This window comes from Sminthopsis crassicaudata, chromosome 3 (assembly GCF_048593235.1).
Source record: "Sminthopsis crassicaudata isolate SCR6 chromosome 3, ASM4859323v1, whole genome shotgun sequence".
Classification (NCBI taxonomy): Eukaryota; Metazoa; Chordata; class Mammalia; order Dasyuromorphia; family Dasyuridae; genus Sminthopsis; species Sminthopsis crassicaudata.
This window is the reverse complement of record NC_133619.1, coordinates 391,349,187-391,372,009: the sequence shown is the minus strand read 5'-3', so window position 1 is coordinate 391,372,009 and position 22,823 is coordinate 391,349,187. Positions and strand designations below refer to the sequence as shown.

General features: G+C 35.2%; 1 protein-coding gene across 3 annotated transcripts in view; it reads right to left on the bottom strand.

Moving 5' to 3' along the window:
- The window catches only part of ACVR2A (activin A receptor type 2A), a 141,668-nt gene extending 136,077 nt beyond the window's left edge, over positions 1-5,591 (bottom strand). Inside the window, exon 1 of one of the 3 annotated variants that reach the window (XM_074302119.1) lies at positions 4,758-5,591. In XM_074302119.1, coding sequence (XP_074158220.1) covers positions 4,758-4,812 — 55 coding nt within the window. In that variant the 5' untranslated portion in view covers positions 4,813-5,591. Of the gene's footprint in view, positions 1-2,812; positions 2,947-4,757 lie in introns of those variants that run through there. The other 2 variants (XM_074302120.1, XM_074302121.1) reach the window with 2 other exon arrangements.
- Between the last annotated feature and the right edge of the window lie 17,232 nt (positions 5,592-22,823).

The following is a 22,823-nucleotide window of genomic DNA, read 5'->3' as shown; positions in this document are numbered from 1 at the left end:
CAAAGAATGATTTGATGAAAGAACAATTGGAAAGTAGTCAATTTTCAATTATATTAATTCAATCTGCTTTAATCTGTTAAATTAAGTGTCAAGACTTTTTTGGAGGGAAGTTACCAGTGGAGATAAGCCTTGGTGGGTCTGGCCAATCTGAGACATTGATAAAATAGATACAAAAAAGGAAAAAAAGGGAGGGGGGGAAGAAGAAAAAGGGATTAAGAGTGGGGGGGGGAACAGGAGACAATGAAGAAAGTATACAAAGGGACACTGCTAGAGTGCTCTCCAACAACTTGGCTCTACTACAATTTAAACCAACTTCTAAAGAAAGACAAGACAAAAGATTACCCACTCACATCAGTAAAAGAATAAAAAGGCAAATTTAAGACCCAGATCTATGATAAAAAGTCAAGAGTGTTCCACCAATAAAAGCAAGAATCTTAAAATAAGAAAAAAAGACAAAAAGAATCACAAGTATCCAGATCCTCATATATAATAAGGACCACAGAATTTCAGAACTGAAAGAGTATCTAGTTCAACCTCTTCATGTAATATTAGAAACTGAGGCCTAGAAAAGTGATTTGCCTACAACAATGGAACTTGTCAGCATCAAGACTGGGATCAAATCAAAGTATTTAGTCCTATACTCTCCATTCATCTCACCAATTAAATTTTTTCCAGTCAAGTTTATTTGAAAAATCATCAGCAATATTAAGACAACATTGCTGAGAAGCTGTAATTAAGGTATCAAAATAAGACAAGCACACCTTTTTTAAGAAGTTACTTCAGGATTTTCTTCTGAGGGTACTTACTAAATATGCAATATGGTTAGTTAAGATTTCCTAAAAAATGAAAGTTCTCCCACAAAGTACAAGCACCACTAATTATGACTAAATCTTATCCTTCTAAAGAGCAAGGGCATTTATCAGAGGTTTATTCAATGTAATTCCAAATGTTGCTAATAATTCTAGGCAGCACACACACAAAGAAAACAACATATATGTGCAATATTTGTTAAAGGTCTTAAGTCCTAAGACTTAAAGTATTCTTTCGAAAAAAACTGAATTTTAAATTGTCTTCTATAAAACGCTACAATGGAATACTAAATAGTGGTAATTAACCCAATCCAACTGCAAAACTTACAGCCATCATATTAAAAATAAAAACATACAAAAATCAAAAACCTCAAGACATCTCAACAAGAACATAGAAATGAATCCTTTAAGTTGACTACCCCCGCATGAGATACAGGTCTAGAGCAAACATAACAATATATTTAACTCTTGATAAAGGCATTCACAAGTATTCTATCTTAATTAAAACAAAACAAAACAAAACAAAAACCATACACTATATTTATGGTGGTCATCATAATGTATGATAGAGAATCTTAATCACATAATGAATTAAGAGTTCATTTTCTAGTATGTTTGGATGAAATCATTCAAGAAAAGATGATGGAAAGATGAAAAGTTTTCCTATAAAAAGTTGACTAGCTATTACCCAAACAATCTACTTATAGATTCTCTCTCTCTCTCTCTCTCTCTCTCTCTCTCTCTCTCTCTCTCTCTCTCCCTAACACACACACACACACACACACACACACACACACACACACACACACACACACACACAGGATTTCATTCACTGGCAAAATAAGTTGTTTTTTGTTTCTTTTTTTTTTTTTTTTTTTTTTTTTTTTTTTTTTTAAGGTTGGGAGAATTCTATAAACCAGAGAAAATTAAAGTGTTTCTTTGCATCTGAATTGGATGTCTCTGGATAAACAGTTTGAATTTGTGTAGATATAATATTCAAAGATTCTGGCTCCCAGAATATAATAAAGCATTTCAAATAATCTACTCTTTAACAAATGGAAGGATTTACTGTTATAGGGAAAAAAAAAAAAAATCTTGAAATGCCTACCTGAACTAAATGAAAATACTTGCTAATACAACGTTTTTATTTCTTGTTTTATCAAAGGTAGCTAATAGATTTCTTGTTCAAGGAAATCCTAGTTTTCAATTTATTTCAATATATTTCAAATATTATTATAATGTAAAAACTTATGATAAACTAAGATCCTTAGAACACAATTATAATCATCCTGATATTTTAAAAATTTCTGGAAAGAAATATGAAATAAAATGTTAAGGATGAGGTGACAATCACATTTTTGTTTTGTCACATTTTGGAAGATAAAAAAGCACACGGACTAAAACATTCAAAACCAAGGAGATTATGAAGGGCATTCTAAGATGATTCTAAGTACCTAAGATATCTCTTAGGAGACTAAAATAATAAATTAAAAGTTATACAGACTTATCTATAAATTGACTCTACAAAGCCTGACCTCCAAGTATAAATAAGTAAATATTTAAAGAAATTAAATAAGAAAGTTTGTGAGACTTAAGAAAATGTCTTAACAGAAAACCTAATATAGAATAAAACTTTTCTTCTTTCTTACTCATTATTTTTTTAAAAAGAAATAACTTATAGAATATATATTACCCCAGAAAGATGAATCTTAAAAACAAGTTTTTAAGAAGAAAAATAATCACAAATATTTCAATAATGATACATTTTATACCAAAGATAAAAATCAACAATAGGGGCAACACAATAAAAAACTCAGAGAGCACATCTACTTGATAAAAGAAATCCTTTAAAAATCTACTATTTTAAGTTATAAAATTGCTCAAATGTTACTAACAGATTAGATCTTTAGAATTTTTTAAGCTATGCAATATTTATTTTCTTTTTTTCCTACCAGTTTTATGTAAATGAAACCTTCTACAGCAGCAGAATTATGGCTATTTACCTGCTGGCCTAGTGAAAATGATCTTACAGGAAAATCGTTGCTCAATTTGTCTTCTCTTGCTCCCAAGCTAAGTGGAGAAAGCTGCAAGAGCTATACAGCAAGCCTCTTTATTCCAGAAGTAATGCCTTATGTCTGCTCAAGAACAACCTTGTTCACCAATTAGTATGACTCAGGTGGGTTTGGAATGGAGTAATGTCCACAATTCCTTGGGCAGTTAGAGGCAATCATGCTCCTCCTCCTTGAAGGCAGGAGGACCTGAAAAGGGGGCTCAAAAGAAGATTCCTAAGAACAAGAGGAACACACCAGCCAGAGCATATGAGGATAGAATAGGAGTACTGGGGAAAATAAAAATCACAACATTAAAGCACTTTGCAAGCAAGAGCAAAAGATTTAATGTTATCCAGGCCTTCATATTTTTTAAGCCATGCTATTGTTCATCTTCCCTCCCAAATCATGCACAAAAAGAGCTGTCAGCCTGCCTTAAGCACGTTCCTTCTTCCATTTAAACAGACATGATTCTTTTGGTTAATCTCTGGCAATGATCGCCATTTCACAGCACATTCAGCCCACCCGGAACTGATCAATACCACTACAGACATAAGACTAGACTTTATCCATTTATTAACCACAAGGAAATGTACCATTCAGCAAAATCCTATAGAATTCAAAGGTTGTGTGTGTGAAGGGGGAGAGAGGGAGAAAGAGAAAGACAGAGAGACACAGGGAGACAGAGAGAAAGGGAGAGAGAGATGGGGAGACAGAGACAGAGAGAGACACACAGAGACAGAGACACACAAAGAAATGACTACCACCCCCCTATGGCAAGTAAGATTAAGATCTGGCCACAAAAATCCAACTGTCAAATTAAAGATATGTAATAGTCTTTTCACTTTACAACCTATGCAACTAAGTAATAGCTGTATGGTAAACAAATCAATATATTTTAAAGTATACTTAATCTATTTCATATATACTGTATATGAATGCACACTTTCAGCTGTTTAGTAGTACAGCGTTAACAGATTTTCGAATGTTTAAGACTAGACATCTTTTCCAACCACTGGTTGCAACTATAAAGCATTCTCTGAAAATCAAAATTTCAAATAGAAAAATAGCTAGCTCATCTTCCAAACACTGCTATCAATATTAAAACATTGGCACCAAAGAATTCAATTTTTTGACCATAGGTTATTTTACATAAGCAATTTTCTTTCTAAGAAAACAATCTCTCTAAGCAAGAGTTTTAAAACCGGAAGCCTTCGATAAGTGAGCAAAATCTATATTTACAAAGGATATTCGAAAACCCAGCACATTACCATAACACAGAGATCAAATACATCCTCTGCATACAGTACTAGTTAATTACTCCCAGAACAATTTTTTTTTAACGCTGCTGGACACTAAAGTTTAAGAAGATGCGTGACCCAGTTGAAATAATATGATTATTGATTACAGATGAATGTTTCTTATACTATCAAAATTAAGTAACAGTCGACAAATTGCTACAATAATGTTTACGAAAGATGCATTAATTTAAAAGCATCCGTTTTGAGAATTCCATTTCAAATGAAGCTACATATTTTGGAATCCGCCTTACCAGGTTTCAGATATTTACATAAAATGTCACCTGCGGTATTTGCGGCTTAATTGAAACCCCACAGAAGCTGTCATCCAACAATATGGTCACAGACCATTTACTTTCTCACTCCGACAAATAGAGCTTTCACTCATGTCAGCAAACCAAGCTACTCGAACCGATTAAAAAAAAAAAAATCATGGAGGTTTCAAGATCATAATCAACCGGGGGGGGGGGGGGGTGTGTGTGAAAAGGTTTTGGGTTTTTTTTTTTGAGGGGGAACCTCACCAATCTCCACCGAAGCAAAACGACCCGACAACAAGAAGCCGCCACCACCACCACCACCACACTCGTCCAACTCCAACCTACCTGAAGAACAAGAGATAAGAAAGACAGCAAACGCCAACTTTGCAGCGGCTCCCATTTTCCCGAGGCACCGGGGAATCCGTAGCAAGTTCTGGCGAGATCTCCAGTGCCCTGGGTCTTCCTCGGAGCCAAACCCCCCGGTGTCCAATCAACCGTCATAAGGCATAGTCGGAGCTCCCTCGATCGAAACGCTCCACGGGGTGGGCGACACCAGCAACAACAATCACAACAAAAGGCAATACCAGAAACAAAAAAAAAAAAAACAAAAAACAAAAAACAAAAAACAAAAAAATCCCAGCACCACACACACAGGCTCCAAAAAAAAAAAAAATGCTTTTAATAATTAAAAAACAAAAAAGGCACCACCGACAAAAGCAAATTTAAATCACTGTCAAATTCTCTGTCAACTCGTCTCCCCTCTCATAGCTCGCTGAACAAAACGCCAGCGGAGGGGAGGAGGCGGAGAAGCAGGAGGAGGAGAAGGAGGAGAAGGAGGAGGAGGAGGCGGAGGAGGAGGAGGCGGAGGAGGAGAAGCGGGAGGCGGCGGCGGCGGCGGCGGCTGCCGCCTGGACAGTCCGGCGATCGTGGACTCCAGTCCGATGTCCGGACCGACCTTCAACCCGGACGCCCAAAGTCCGGGAAGCCTCTGGACGAAACGCCTGCAGCGGCGGCGGCAACGGCAGTTGTAGCAATGGGTTGTGGTCGCGGTGGCAGCGGTGGCGGCTGTGGCTGCTGCGGCGGCGGTGGCGGCGGCGGCCGTGTCCAGGGCTTCGGCTCGGAGATCGGCCGAGTTTTTTCGGTCCCCCGGCCTCCCCTTTGGCGCCCCGCCCCCCAAACTTCCGGTTCCGGCAAAAAGCAGGAAAGCAAGGAGCGAGCGAGGAACGGCCGGTGGCGGCCGGGCGCGGCAGACGCGCGTGTCTGGGCCGGGAAGGAGACTGTGATGGTTAGGAAAGGGAGGTGGCGAAGGAGGACGTGCGGAAAGCAAGGCGAGGGGAGGGTGAGGGGCGGGACGGTGGATGGGGCGGTGCAGTGGAGGGGGGCGGGGCTCCGCCGGACTGACGAGGGGGAAGGAGTGGAACGGGCTCGCCCCCCTCTGCACCCCTATCCTCTCCTCCCTTTCTCTTTCCCCCTCCCCCGCCTCATTCAAATACCGCGACGTCTCGACGCCGTTGGTCTATGGGAAGATCCCGCGAGACTGAAGCACGGGCGCCCCTCGACCCCTGACCTGTTTGCTGCAGTTGGTGCTGCGGAGGGGGAAGTGGCCCAGTAGTCCTTCTGCCGGCAGGCTATTCCTGTGTCTCCCCACCCTAGATGCTATAGATGAGGCCCATTGCCTCCCCGTTCCCCATGCCTGCCATCTACTGTAGGAACCCAAGGGGGCGGTGTCTTGGACTAATTGTGGGGTCTGGACGCCCTACCTCTCGGGGTGGGCCTGGTTTTGCCCGACCCAGAGATCGGAGGACCCGATGGCAACCCCCTCAGATCTCGCGCCCTTCCTGGAGGCCTCTCTCGGGTGTTTTTGCCAGGTGTCAGACTGCTTTTTAAGGGGTGGAATGAACCTCTCCTGCAATCAACCCGACCGCTATTGAGCGCTGGCAGGTGTGCCATGTACCCCCGGCCGTGATGCATCTCAGACTTATTCTCGTGTGTTTAAATAAAAGAAAAAAAAAATCGGAGGCGGGGAGTCTCTTCTGGTTAAGCACGCTAGAATTTCACAACCTTTATGGCCAAGAGTAATCTAAATCCTCTTGGTGTGCAAATTGGATACACAACCCTTTCCGTATTTTTACTCCTATCCATCCTCATGCTCTTACTATTTGAATTGCACAGTGTCTAGTAGATATTCTAATACTTGGCTGAAAGCAGAATGAGGATGACTGCTTCCTAAGGAGCTGCAATTCTGTTTCTGCTCTTTGCTGGTTGTGTGAAAGTGGCAAATAATGTGTCGGTAAGGTGTTTTGTAAGCCTCTGCATAAATTACAGCTGTTATTAAACACTTGAACTTGCCAATGTTTGAAAATCTTTTCAACAGGACTATCTGTGGTCTGAGCATTTTAGTATTTTTTATTGTATAGTGTTATTCTAGAAGTAGGGAGTGGAGAGACAAAAGTGAAAAAACCGACTTCTTGCCCTTTTCTATGGTAAATACACCTTCCCTTGACCTTAATTTCCTCTTAAGGTTTATATTTCTCCTCCCATTCACTGACTGTTAAACAGTGACTTCCTCTTTCTCCACCTATACATTCCTGAACACCTTGCAATCAAACCTGTCTCTTCCAGTTGACTGAAAATACTCATAGTATCATCTCTGTTGAAGTTACTGGCTGTGGGTGAATGATGCTGAAGTGTCAAAGTCTAGGAGAGTCAAAAGCAGAGCATGGAGAGGAATGAAGTGGGGACACATCCCCTTAAAGGGGTCTTCTTTGGAAAGAACTTGCCAATGAGAAAGAAAACAAAATTCTGGAGCTATATTCCACAGTGAGAAGGGCCCAAATTCCAAGGTGAGAAAGCAGCTGAATAACAATGTCAAAAAAAAGCCTGGAAGAGTCAGAAGAGAAATTTGTGGATTGATTACCAGAATATTTTTTTTCTCAAGGAATAGTTATGAACATTTTGATCCCCTGTTCAAAAAATTCATTGGTTCTCTGAATCTCCTTTATTGCACCCCCTCCATATGATCCTCTCCAGGTTATAGTGACTTACATGGCATTATTCTCTCCTGCCTAATTACCAATCCATTTTGGATTTAAGTTCCACTGCTTTATCTTCCTCTTAATGTAGATGCCTATCAGTAATATGTCAACCATCTTGTGAGAATAGATTCACTAAATTGGAAAACAATCACCAAAAAAAGTTGGAAAAGTTTATGAGTACTAAAGATGGAATCTAACTAGTAGTGAGATATAACATGAAGCATTCCAGGGCAAGATAAGGGCCTAGATCCATACAGGGGCACCAGTATCTCAGGTAGGATGTGGAAAACTACCAAATGGCAGTTCCATTGCTCACTACTCACTTTCAACTTAGAGATCCACAGTAGTCTGAGGAGGCAATCTGTGCTCAGAGGTATTCCAAAGTAAGGCCCTAAACTGTGTGCTAAATAAGGAACAAATTCAAAAGCAAATAATTGTGTGGTTCTGAAAACAAAGAGTAGAGCATAGTCTTAAATTTGAACTAATGAAGTCTGAAGGAATGATCAGGGCAAGAAACCAAAGGGAAGCCTATAGTTCTGTCACTGAACCAGGTTAAGAGTGATGGACTCCAACAGAGGCAAGTCCACACTCCTATTGCTCATATCCAAACCCAAAACACTGAAAAAAGCACAGCAGAAGAGAAAGATTCCTAAATATCTCCAAAGTCTTAATATATATATGCATATATGTATATATGTATAAGAACATACATATATTTAAAAAAAAAAACCTTAAGCATACATTTCATCTAGAATTCCTAGGAAAAACTAAAATTCAAAAATTAACATTTTTATAAATGAAATGAAGGCACTAGAGGGAAAAATTGGAAAAGAAATTAGTAATGAAATAAAGAATTGGAAAGGGAATTATTAGTTTGTCAGAAAAGGTACAAAACTTCAAGTAACAGATTCCCTGAAAATTAAAATGGACCATGAGACATCTGTGAAATAGAAATAAAATTAGAATGGACTGTAAGACCATAAGAAATTTTAAAAGTCAAAAGACTAGAAAAAGTAGAAGGAAATATATAAGATATCTCTTAGCAAAAATAACTAGCCTGGAAAACAGATTGAAATGAGAAAATTTAAGAATAAAGGTTCCAAATAAAAGACCAAAAATTCTAAATATCATGCAAGTAATCATTAAAATCATAGGACAGAGTAGATAGAAATAGAAAAAAAAATCTAATAGTCATGTCCTGAAAGAAAACTCCAGAATGAAAACTTGCAGGAACATAACCAAAATCCAAAGCTTCCAGGCCAAAGGGGAAAAAAAAATAGTGCAGTTGAGAAAGAATTCAGGTACTGAGGAGCCTGAAGAATCACACTTATTTAGCAGCCACCACTATAAAGCATCAAAGAATTTGGAATATGGTATTCTAAAGGTAAAAGATAAATTTTTATAACCAATAATAACTTACCTAGCAAAACTGAGTATTTTCTTTTTTTTTTCTTAAACAAGTCCTTTATTCTTTTTTTTTTTAATTTGGAATTTTTTTTTCACAGTATATATGCATGAGTATTTTTTTATAATATTATCCCTTGTATTCATTTTTTCAAATTATTCCCCCCTCCCTTCATTCCCTCCACCCGATGACAGGCAATCCCATACATTTTACATGTGTTACAGTAAAACCTAGATACAATATATGTGTGTAAATACCATTTTCTTGTTGCACATTAAGTATTAGATTCCGAAGGTATAAGTAACCTGGGTAGATAGTAGTGCTAACAATTTACATTCACATCCCAGTGTTCCTTCTCTGGGTGTAGTTATTTCTGTCCATCATTGATCAACTGGAAGTGAGTTGGATCTTCTTTATGTTGAAGATATCCACTTCCATCATAATATATCTTCATATAGCATTGAAGTGTACAGCGATCTTCTGGTTCTATTCATTTCACTCAGCATCAGTTGATGTAAGTCTCTCCAAGCCTCAAAACTGAGTATTTTCTACAGAAGAAAAAAAGGCTTTAGTGGAAGACTTCTAAGTACTCTAAATGAAAAGGCAAGAACTGCATAGAAACTTTAAGGTTCAAACAAAATTAAGAGAAACGTTAAAAAAAAAAAAAGTAAACCTGTAAGAACAATCATAAGATCCTAAGGGTTGAACTTACATTCTAATATGAGAAGATGATACATTTGTCTCCTATGAGCACCATCATCAGAGGTCATAAAAGGAGTCTAATTTGACAAAAGACTTGGGAGTATTTCTGTTATATCTTGATCTTAAATGAACAATGGGAAGTATAGAGGAAAGAAGGCTAAGGAAAATTATCTCATAATTGAGGTGCTCAAACAGAAGTCCATACAAGCAAGGAGGAAAGGTCTGGAAGTAGTTAATACTTCATTTTCACTCTAATGTGAACTGTTCAAAACACGGAATAATATACATACTTATTTATATGCCGAAATATATTTCACTCAACAGTATATATCCAACTCAACATATATATCTCAACAGAAATATATTAGACTCAATAGAGAAGGGGGAGAAGGGAAAGATTAGGTCTTTTAAAAAGCTCTAAAGATATGTGAGGTGGCAAAGAATTAGAATTTGAGGGGATATTCAACTGGGGAATGTCTAAACAAGTAATGGTATATAAAAGATAAAATACTGTTGTGCTATAAGAAAAGATCAAAGGAATGATTTCACAGAACTCTGCCAAGACTTACATGAATTTATGCAATATCAAGTAAATGGAACCAAGAGAACAAGTTATATAAGGACAATAATAAAGTCAAACATGTTTGAAAGACTTAAGAACTATGATCAGTTTAATGATCAACCATGATTCCAGAAGACTAATGATGAAACATTCTATTCACCAGCTAATAGCAAAGTGAAAGACTCAGAATATAACATGAGACCTATTTTTGGACATAGCCAATATAGACATTTGTTTTGCTTGACTGTGGTTTTTCTTTTTTTGTTTGTTTGTTTTTCTTTCTTTCTTTATGGTTATGGGAGGAGTAGGAAGGAGAGATAGTGAATTTTTACTCATTGAAAAGAACGAATTTAATTTTATCCCCAAAATAAATGGGATGAATATTAAATGCTTCTTCCATCAAAATAGTAGAGTGATAGAGAAATCAGATTATAGATGGTTAGGGGATGGATGTTTTATGAAATGGAGCTGCAAGTGTAGCCTACTTAAAAAGAAAGAGAAAGAAACTTGTTGGTGTAGAAGAGGAAGAAAAAAAAAGGATAATAGCCTGAGGTGATAGCAGCATAGAGGGATGGTTTTCTGGGATCCTGGAGACCTGATCATGCTTAAAACTAAAGGAAGAAAATATAAGAGAAGAAAGTTTGAGGATAATAGGAAGAAAATGGATAATAGCAAAGTCTAGGAGGAACCACAATAAAATTCCTTTAAAGTATAAAAGAAGAGAAGGAAGGGAGTTCATGATAGATGATGGCATGAACATTCACAGGAAATTATGAGGCAAGGTCATCTGCTAAAAAATTCAACCTGATTCTAAATTATGTTCTCCAATCATATCTCCTATTACATGCACTCTACATTACATGTACTCTACATTCTAGCCAACATTCATTTTTATTCTATTTTCTTGTGCTTCTTTCCTTTTACATTTTGCAGCCTCCTCTGTCTCTCTCCCTTACCATCTCTATCTGTTGAAATCCTTCCATCTTTTAAAACATAATCCTAGTCCTGTTTTTTCTGTGAAGCTCTTTCTGATCTCCCTCTGTCAGTATTTGTTTCTTTGTATTTTCTGTTTGTATCCTCAGAAGTTAGCATAATATTTTATTTGTTCACCTTTGTATTTGTTAATTTCTTTTTTTATTATTTTCCTCCATGTTTCTTCTCATTCTGGATTATAATTTCTTGAAAGAAAGTGACTATCTAATTTCACATTTATATTTATATTTCCAGTACCAAATATGGTAGTGTTATGATATGTGCTTCATGATTTTTTTTTTATTAATTACATTGACTCATCACCCATTTCTTCATATTGGATAAATCTTTACATGATAAGTCATTCTGTTGTGGAAAAACTAACCGATTAGAGAAATGTTACCTTCTAATTCCTACATGCAATTATAGTTAATAGTTTTAATGGTTTCTTTACAATAAAAACAAAATTATTTGGATAAAGTGCACTACATTATTAATTAATGTTTTATTTATGGTTCACTAATTTTCCATTTTTTCCCCATCCATTCCCTATCAAGATAGGCATACTTCCTTTTTTGTTTCCATGTTGTTTTGTCATTTTCTTCCATTAAACTACTCAGTCTTGCAGCTGTTAAACTTATCCTTTAATTAGTTGTCCATTTCTTCAGCTTCTAGAAGTCCTTAATACTCCTTGTAATTCCTTAAACTCTCTTTAAAATTTTTGTGTCTTAAATTGTGGGTTTTCATGAAGCCCAAAGCTCAGGAGTTGGCTGATCTGCAACAGTTTAGGAATCTATATATGTTTTTTAGTGTTTTTTTAAAAATGTGATGTCAGTATGTGATATTGCCTGAACTTTTGCTCCAGAGATATTCAGGAAGGTCTTTGGCCTATGTAGGGACATAAACTGATAAGAACAAGGTATAGGTCTTTATGTATTACTGTTTGGTTTTCTAGTTCAAATCCAATGTTACCATCTATCCATGTTCTTAGGACTTGATATTCATTTAATGACCAAAATACCTTCACTCCATTAAAAAATTTTATGGTAGTTGTATCTCAGTTTCAGTTTGAAATTCTGTTTTGCCTTTTGGTCTCTGTACTGTTCAATCATTCATGTTTTCACCTCTACATGTGAATCCAGGATAATATCAAGCAAAATGACTAAAAGAGCCAGTAGTAGTTAAATAGGAAAGACTGACAGATTCCTACAATAGAAATAAAAAACAGGTGAAAGGGGAAACTAGGTGAATGTAATACCCTTCTATTCTCCTGAAGTATATATTTTTCTTAAATCACAAATCTACATGGGTATTAACTTATAGTCTTGACTTTACTATCAATATTGTGGACAAATGGTATTATGCTATATTTCTCTGAAACTAGACTGAGAGACTTTTTCCCTTGTTCCAACCCCCCTTTTACCTGCTTGAGCTATTTCCCATTCATCTTTCCATTCCTCAACTTAAACTGAACTATACTCCATTCTTTACATGCCCATTCCCCCAAACCTCAGAAATTTTTCTTCAGTTCATTCCTCTGCTGACTTCAAATGTGCTAGTGAGCCCCTTGTCACCAAATCCAATGGTTCATTTTTCATTTTTTATTGCCTTTGATTTCTTTTAAACATTTGACACTTGACTACTTTCTAAAACTTTTATTCATTTTATGTATATAAAGTATTATGCTAAGCTCTGAGGATACAAACTGAAAAGCACAACCTTTCTTGCTCTCAGGAAGCTCATTTGAAGCAGAGACAAGACATATAAGAGACTGGCTTCAAGACAAATGGAAAAGTTACCTTGGAAGGCACATAAAATGTACAGTGGCAAACTATGAGATTATGAGTCTTTATTAGTGTCACTTCCACTGACAAAAACAATATCTGCTTCTAATGTTGAAGTTCTCTACAATGCCAACGATTTAGTAGTAAAAATGTTCATTTTTCAGTCTTTAGTAACTATAGCTATTGAAGCAGGGACTGTGACTGTTGTATAAGAAGTTGCCATATATGCACAAGTATTGTTTCCTGGACATGGCTTCAAGGGCTGACTTGGAAGCAGAGCAGTTGATCCAAGCATGTTGTTATTCCTTCCTAGAGGACAGGGGCTTTCACTTTTCTCTTTGTATCCCCAGCATTTAGCATACCTAGTACCTAACACATAGTTATCACTCAATAAATTGATAGATAAATGGACTACATCCTTCTTTCTAATATTCTTAGTATCACTAATACATGGTTGATAATACCTCATGATGTAGATGACTGGACATTTGACAGATGATAAACACAACTAATACCAATAAAATGTTAGACTGGAAGGGACTTCAATTTTCAGATGAAGCAAATGATATACAAAGGGGTTAAGCAACTTGCCTAAGATCATGCAGGTAGTAACAGATTCCAGGTTTCTTGATTCAAATTCTAGGGTTTTTAATATTGTATCACACTGCGTTCTTAACTATATATACTCAGTTAAAACAGAATAAGGAACCTCCTTGAAAAAGAACCTATTAGTCTATATTTATCTATGGTCAGTAGGAAAAAAATAGGAAATTGATTGGAGCCAATTAGATTATGGGGTAGATAGCCACTGTTGATAAAACCTGACTCCAGACTAAGCCAAGTTATTTCTTAATTCTTTGAAAAATCCCTTGTACTCTACACATCTCAAAATATACTAATTTCTGCATTTTTCTCTCCACCTCTCTGATCTCTTTTCTGTGTCCTCCATTTAGTTCATTTCCCAAATTCCTAAGCTACTTTAGATATTTTCCCAAGGACTTCTCTTTCTTCTGTGTATCCTTTTTCTTGGTGATAATTATTCCCATAATCTAATTCATACACTCAATGCAAATGATCCTTAAACTCTTTTTCTTACTTTTTTCCTGAATACCAAACATATCTGACCACTTTTTGGACATCAGAAACTAAATTTCAATATATCAAAGACAAATTATTTAGCTCCCCCTTCTCAAAGTGCTCCATAGCACCACTATATTCTCAACCCTAATACTAACATCTCAATGTCCTTTTTCATTCTTTCAATGTTCTTGGCAAATAGTTTATTAAGTCCTATTGATCTCTCTTCCCACTGCCACTGCTACTGCATTAGTCCAGACCCATATTACTTCCTCCCAAGATTATTGCAATAATCTTGATCAATTTCTGTAACTCCGTGCTTAGGTCCCTTCAATCTATTCTTCACATCATTACCAGACTAAATTTCCTAAGGCATATATATCTTTAATCATATGCCTTTATTACTAAGAAACCTGTAATAGTTTTTCATCATTTCTATTCAATAAAGCCTAAACTGTCCAGCTTGGATTTTGAGGTCAATGATAATCTGGATCTAAGTTTCCAGTTTGATTTCTCACTATCCCCCTTCATATACTCAATAGCTTTGCCAAAGCTAGACTATTTACTCTTCCATGAGCACATCTGAAGATTATTTACTTTTGTGCCTTTGCCTATACTACTCCTTGTACCTAGAATGTCTCCTTTGTATCCCTGACTACTACAATTCTATAAATACTGCAAGACCTACCTTAAATGTTCCTTTTTCTGTGAAGTTTTCTTGATTTCTCCCAAATGCAGTCAGAAATTATCTTTCCTTGAAACTCTCATATCATTTTCTTTTATCTTCTTTCATCCTTATCATTTATAAAGTTATTTTTTATAAAGAAGTTAATCTATATACAATATTTCAGAAAAGTTCATAGGTTGTGTGAGTTAAAGCTATATGTTATTAACAAATCCAGACTAATATATGATTTAAACATTTGCTAGCTTTTAAAATATTCACACAAAAGTTTTTTGTATTTTAATCATATAAGTATTGATTTTTAAAAAATTTATTTGAACAGTTTCTAAGAATCATGCCTTCTTTGTATATATTTCCCTTCTACAATGGCTTTAACTTCATTTTTTCCTAAAGTTTAGCTATAATGAATTATCTCACAAGTTTAAGCATGAAAATAAAAAAAAACCAAACTTAAATGTTCTTGATTATATTTCATTTTTCCTTTGACCTGAAAATTTTAATCAAAAACAGAATCTGGTCTTTTTGGAAAAAATACTTATAATATTTTTATCTATTAAGAATAATTAATATCCATAAAATCTGCAGTATAGTTCTTTTTATGTGCAAAGTATGTTAGTCATTATTTAGCTCTACAAATAAGTATTTTAGCCCTGTTTTACAGGTGAGTAAACAGAGAAGCTAAGTAGTTTGCCCAAAGATACAAACTAAATCAGCAGCAGACTTGGTATTATAATTTGAAACTCCTGAGTCAAAAATTAGTCCAATGAGCCATGCTGTTTCTAAAGTAATAAGCATATTAATTGTCCCTTCAAGCAGTAAACAGAGCACTAAATAGAGCATGCCACATCCAGAAGACCTATGCAACCAAAGAGACCTATTTCCTTCAATTAGAATAGGAGAATGTGCTAGAAATTGTCATTCACCTTTTCATTAGGGAAAAGACAATGTTAAGGCCTAAACAAATTTGTGCAAAACAATTAATTTTAAAAGCACAGAAATATGTTTTTACAAAGCTAAGTGATGGATCTATTCATTTTTTCCAGTTTGATTGCAAACTAGGTCTACATAAAACAAATAAGTGAAGGCTTGGACAAATAGCAAAATAAGATAAAATAAGGTTAGAGGAGGGAAGTAGGAAGAGCCACCATATTTCCCTACTTTCAGGTTACTCAAAGAAAAACATCTCTCATCACCTATATCTACATATATGTATATAGTTATATGTTTAATACATATTAAATTTGCACATTTACTATTATCTTTTGATCCTAATAATTGCAAACTACTTGTCATATTGCAGCATCTCCTCTGCAGTCATCCATGAAACTTGTACTTATGGGTGGGACTTCCAGAATACAATTGCTATTCCCATAGGTTCCCTATGAGGAACCACTTCTAATATTCACAGATCTCTATGGACATACTTCCCATTAACAGAGAGTAATCACAAATCATCCTTTGTCAAAAGCATCACTAAAATTGCATAGTAAAAATAGTAGCTGCAAAACAATTACCTCTAAAAACCTTGGGCACTCTCACAAATATACACAATGTTTTCCGGAAAAGTAGGTTCAAACTTAGAATTAAATGGTATTCACATATATAGAATTAAATGGTATTCACATATAGAATATAGATGTGCCAGAGACATTTCATGTATGTATGAAATAATATTGATACTGCATCTGTATGATTTGGATAGTATATAGCTTAGAAGTTCTTTTTCTCTTTTTAGAGGTTACTCCCCTCAGATACATAATCTCTCTTGGAAGGGTTGTACAGCTAGGTTCCTAGAGTTTGCTCATCTTCATAGCTGTCTTCCCTGCTGACAAAAGTAAGAATGTTTAAAGTTGCTTCCTTCCTTGAGTGACTATCTATCTCTGTATGGAGTGTGCATGCATCTTTTAATTGCGTAACTCTGCTTCAAGTTACATGCCTGGTGGAGGGTAGGGGAAAGAAAAAAGATCTTGTCCTTCATGCCAAGAGTGATTTCTTTTAAGGGGTCTGCTTCTTCCTTAACGTTTGGCTTAATACAGTATACCTCTAACTCCCCAAGAATAAGTGATTTAAAACCCCCAGGGGGTGGCTAATTTGTTTGCTCAGTCAATCACATTGTTTCCTTTGGTTTCATTCAAGGAACTTCTTCATATCCCATAAAGGCATGGCAGCAATTTTACAGTTAGTTTAATGCCTTGTTGCCACATTAAAACCTCATCTTCTATGTCTGAATCTTGCGACTGTATAACTGAGTTATAGGAGGAAATAATATACTCCATTACCCTAATAATACCTGAACTCTAAACTAAAGAGAAGCTGCCTATGTATGTGCATGAAGATAAACACTGAATAGCTTACATTGTATGAAAAGAATTAGCAACTGGGATAACCAGAAGTTCTTAGGAGATAAACTCTACAAAAGCTATAGGCAAAAATAAGATGAATTTGAAATGCTAACAATGAGACAAATTTAATATCATAGGTATCACTTGATGGAATGAGACCCATAATTGAAATATGGCTCTCTATAGTTATTAAAAAGGAAAGAGATTTAAAAGGAATGGAATTCTATTATGTTGTAAGTATACATACACTTGTAAAATAATCCAGGGATAACAGCAAGGAGGCATGATGGAAAGAATTTGAGTAAAAATTAATTGAGACAGAAACATAAATAATTTTGTCATTGGAATTTACTATAGAAAAACTGGTCAAAAAAGCAAAAGTAGTTGAAAGTTCAGGAAATATGCCACAGTCCTGACAAGAAAGTTTTGACAGGTTTCTTCAATTATCTAGGGATTTGATAGAATTTCTATGTGTGTTTGTATCTGTGCTGGTTTGTCTGTCTATCTATCTCTCTGTCTCTCTTTTTCTTTGTCTCTGTGTCACTGTGTGTGTGTGTGTGTGTGTGTGTGTGTGTGTGTGTGGTCTTTCTGTCTCCCTCTGTCTCTCTGTCTCTGTGAGTCTCTGGCTCTCTCTCTCGCTTTGTCTCTGTCTCTGTCTCTGTCTCTCTCTCTGTCTCTCTCTCTGTCTCTCTCTCTCTCTCTCTCTCTCTCTCTCTCTCTCCTCTTCTCTCTTTTTCTGTCTGTCTCTCTGTGTATCTCTCTCCATCTTTATCTCTCTCTGTCTGTCTCTGTCTTCTTTGCTCCTGTTTTTTGTCTCTGTCTGTCTCGTTCTGTATCTGTCTCTATCTCTCTTTGTCTTTGTTCTCTCTCACTTTCATAGAAGAGAGCAACTAATAAATTTTAATGTTCCATAATGATAATTTCATCCTTCAAAAGCTAGTGACATCCAAAAAAGGGGAGAAAGGAAAAGAAATTATATTCTGCATCTGATTCTTAACAATAGAAAGTTACTTTTATAAAGTTATTTTTTCCCAATCAGTAAGTCCTTTTGTCTTTTCCATTTCCTACCACCAATTAAGAACACAAGAAAAATAAAGCCCTTGTTACAAATATATGTAACAAATTGTTACAAAAATAAAAATACACACAAACACACAAGCACGTAGATACCACACAAGCAAAACAGATTTTTACATTGACCATGTCATATATATGTTTATATTACCATTGTTGTATATATTTTTCTCCTAATTCTACCCACTTCATTCTGTATCACTGATGTAATTCTTCCCAGGTTGACTGAAGTCAAGAGAGTAGGGTGAAAAGAAGCAACTGAGTGTAACTCATCACTATCCTTTCTCCATAATGATCTGGAAAATACACAAATTTGAATTCTGATCAGCAAAGCCATTGAAAAATGATTCACAGTGAGTCATTTTTCTAGCCCAAGGAAGCGTAGGGGAACAAATAGATCTGCAGATTCTGGGGATGGGAAAATGGCCAGAGCATGCATAACTTGGAGCATTTTAATATTGTGGGACAGAAAAAGTGTCTAGGTAAGGCACTAGAATAGGAAGCATTAGGGCAGAAGGAGTTCCCAGGCCTCTTAACTAGAGCTGGAGGCAGGAATGGGTGTTATTTGACAGCACAGTGGCCTACTTAATTCCAGGTCACAGCTGCTGAATAAGGAACAAGTTTGTGAAATATAGCAATGGGCTCTAGTTCCAGAAACAAAGCATACCATCCCAGCCCAAAAAGGAGCCAGCAGATCAGTTGCTCTAGTCTGTAAAACCCCACAATGAACTAACAGTAACTGAGTCCAGCAGTAGCTTACTATAATTCTCAACCAAGTACAAAACAAAACAAACCCTAGGTCAGAATTTGCAGAGTTAAAATTATGAGAATGGTAAATAATTCTGTCCCTGGATCATACCATTTTGCGAGATCTGAAAGTTTGCAAAAATAGCAGAAAGTTGTAAAGAGACAGAATTTCATATCAGATATTCCCCCCTGCTCTGCCTCAAGACACATGCAGAGTTTAGCACTAACAAAGTCAAATTCAAGAAAAAGACTGAAAGGATGAATGAATAAAAAAGGAATTCAGCCATTAAGAGCTACTGTGTTGACAGGAAGCTTAAAACACAAATTGTGGAGAGAATGACTTGAAAATGTCTACATACAAATTCAAAGAAAAAGTTTGTACACAAATCCAGCATGAATTTTTAGAAGAGTTATTTAAGAGTTAAACATGATTTTTAAACCAAATGAGAGCTATGGAATAAAGATATGAAAAGAACATCAGGAATTTGGAAGAAGAGATGTAAAATCTTACTGAAGAAAATGATTCTGTAAAGATTAGAATTAGCCAAATAGAAGCTAACAATTACGTGTGACATCAAGAAATAATAAAACAAAGTCAAAACCCTGAAAAAATAGAAGATAATGTAAACTACCTAATAGGAAAAACAACTGACCTTGAAAACAGCTCAAGGAGAAATAATTTAAGAATCATTGGATTGTCTGAAAGTCATGAACAACAACAACAAAAAGAACTTAGACATCGCCTTTTTAAAAAAATAAATAGTAAAAGAAAAATCATATAACAATCATGAAAGGAAACTAACTGCCCAGATATCTTAAAACCAAAGGATAAAGTAAACATTGAAAGAATCCATTTGTTACCTGATGAAAGAAAACTCAAAATAAAAACACTTGAGAATATTATAGCTAAAATCCAGAATTCTCAGGTCAAAGAAATAAAATGTTACAAGTAGGCAAGAAGAAAGAATTTAAGTACTAAGGAGCCATAATATCATGCAAAATTCAGCAGCCATCAGTCTAAAGGAATAAGATATTTCAGTAGTAAAAGAATTTAGAATTTTCCATTAATGAAATAAGAAGACTTCTAAAGTATTCCTGAGTAAAAAATTTGACATGCAGAGGAATCAAGAAAAGCATAAAAAGGTACATATGAATAAGAAATCATACAGAGCTAAATAAGATTAAAGTGTTTACATTCTTATATGGGGAATTGATTTATATAATGCTGCAAACTTCATTACTAGCAGGGATCTTAGAGGGATTATAATTAAACAAAGAGCCTGGTTTTGATTTTATGATGTTTGAATGATCTCAATAGATTAAGAGAAGGGTAAAGGAGGGGAATGCATTGGAAAAAGGGGAAAAGGGATAAGAAATATGGAGAAAATTATTTTACATAAAATGGGATACTGAAGAGGAGTTTATACAATGTAAAGTGCAGTGGTTGGAATAATGGATGACATTTGAACACCACTCTAATTTGAACTGGTTAAAAGAAAGAAAAACAATAACAATTGGTTATAGTATTACAATATGGGATATAATAATTTTATCCAACAGGAAAATAAGAGGGAAAGGAGTCCAAGGGAAAAGGAGGAATGAGAAGGAAAATAAATAAAGATAGGTAGTAGGCAGAGGCAAAAAGGGATAGAGACAAGGGAAGAAGAAGAAAACATATAAAAATAGTTTGGAGAAAAATACAAGTCTTCCCAGGTTTCTTTGAAATTATCCTCTTATTTCTTGTACTACGATAATATTCCAATATTTTTGGAATTTATTCCATAATTTATTGATTAATTAACTTATTGAGCTATATCATAATCAATGAGTGCTTCTTCAAATTCTAATTCTTTATCACATCAAAAAAGAGCTGCAAATATTTCCATACATCTTTAGGTAGACTTTGTTTTACTGAAGCCTTTAAAGCCTCCTTTAATCTATCTTCCCTCTTATTTCTCTTTCTTTCTCCAGTTTCCTTATTAAGTGAAAAATATACTCAACTGTATATGTTTTTCCCTCCTTTAACAAATCATATTAGAGTTAAGTTGAAGTGTCACTTCTTATTTCCTCTTTAGCCTCTAGTTTGAAGATATCTCTGTAGTTTTCTTTTCAAATTTCTTACAGTATGATGACTCTTAGAAGATCCAATGATTCTTTTTTTTTTTTTTTTTTTTTTTTTGGCCATTTTAAAAAAAGGACCATTTAAAAATCTTTTTAGGCATTTCTTAAACCCACAATTGTCTTTCCTGAAAATACAATTTTCTTTCAAATCCATGTACTAATTGCCTCTGAAAGAAACCAAGCTAGTTCAATTCAAAATATTCTTTGTAAGTATAGGCAGTTGTTATTTCATGAAGAGTTCAGATGAAGCCCAAAATGTTGCCATTTGTTAAGAAATACAATTCTTTACGTGTGTGTGTATGATGAAAATCACTGGTCTATTCAATATATGCAGAGTACCAAAATATATTGCAATTTGTTCAAAATCATATAAAGCAAAATATTAGAATTGATAAACTGTTCCTATCTTTAGCATATACTAAAGATACTTAATATGAATTTTAGTGACCTCTAACATTAAATCAAATTTATTTTCATTTTCTTACTTAACCTTTGTAAGAAAAATGCTGAAAAAGAGCAAAAAAACTCAAAACATTTTTAAAAATTTTAATTTACAATAGATTTTGCTCTTATGATTTTCTGTGGTTGACAAGAATAGTTCCCTTTTTTTTAATTAAAGCTTTTTATTTACAAAACACACTCATGGGTTTCAACATTGACCCTTGCGAAACTTTCTGTTCCAAATTTGTCCCTCCTTCCCCCAAACGCCTTCCCTAGATGGCAGGTAGTCCAATACATGTTAAATATATTAAAATATGTTAAATCCAATATATGTATACATATTTATACAGTTATCTTGCTGCACAAGAAAAATCAGATCAAGAAAGGAAAAAAAAAATCTGAGAAGGAAAACAAAATGCAAGCAAACATCAACAGAAAGTGTTATGTTGTGGTCCACACTCAGTTCCCACAGGGCCTCTCTCTGGGTGTAAGTGGCTTTCTTCATCACTGAATAATTGGAACTGGTTTGAATCATCTTATTATTAAAGAGAGCCTCAGAATTGATCATTATATAGTCTTGTTGCTGTGTATAATAATCTCCTGGTTCTGCTCATTTCACTTAGCATTAGTTCATGTAAATCTCTCCAGGCCTCTCTGAAATCATCCTGCTGGTCATTTCTTACAGAATAATAATATTCCATAACACTCATAGACCATAATTTATTCAGCCATTCTGCAATTGATGGGCATCCATTCAGTTTCTAGTCTCTTGCCACTACAAAAAAGGCTGCCACAAACATTTTTGCACATGTGGGTCCATTTCCCTCCTTTAAGATCTCTTATGAGCCCAGCAGAAACACTGCAGGGTCAAAGGGTATGCACAGTTTGATAACTTTTTGAGCACTTGATATTTTTCCAATGTTTACATCTGACTTTATTTGTGTGGAAAGTGTTTTGTAGTTTTGCTTATATAGTTCCTGACTTTCTCTTGGCAGATAGATTCCCAAATATTTTAAACTATTGACAATTATTTTTTTTACTGGAATTTCTCTATTCTTTTTTTTTTTTTTTTTGTCCATCCCACAAATTTTGGTATGCTCTCATTATTGTTATTTTTTTGGATGAAATTATTGATTGTGTCTATGATTTACTGTTTCACCCATTCATTCTTTAGGATGAGATTATTTAGTTTCCAATGACTTTATTGGCCTATTTTCTCCTGGCCTTATATTGCATGTGATTTTTATTACAACATGATATCAAAAAATGCATTTACTATTTCTGCCTTTCTGCATTTGATTTTGAGGTTTTTATGCCCTAACATATGGTCAATTTTTGTATAAGTTCCATGAACCGCTGAGAAAAAAAAAGTAAACTCTGTTTTCATTTAATTTTCTTCAAAGATCTATCATACCTAACTTTTGTAACATTTTGTTTACCTCCTTAACTTCTTATTTATTTTGT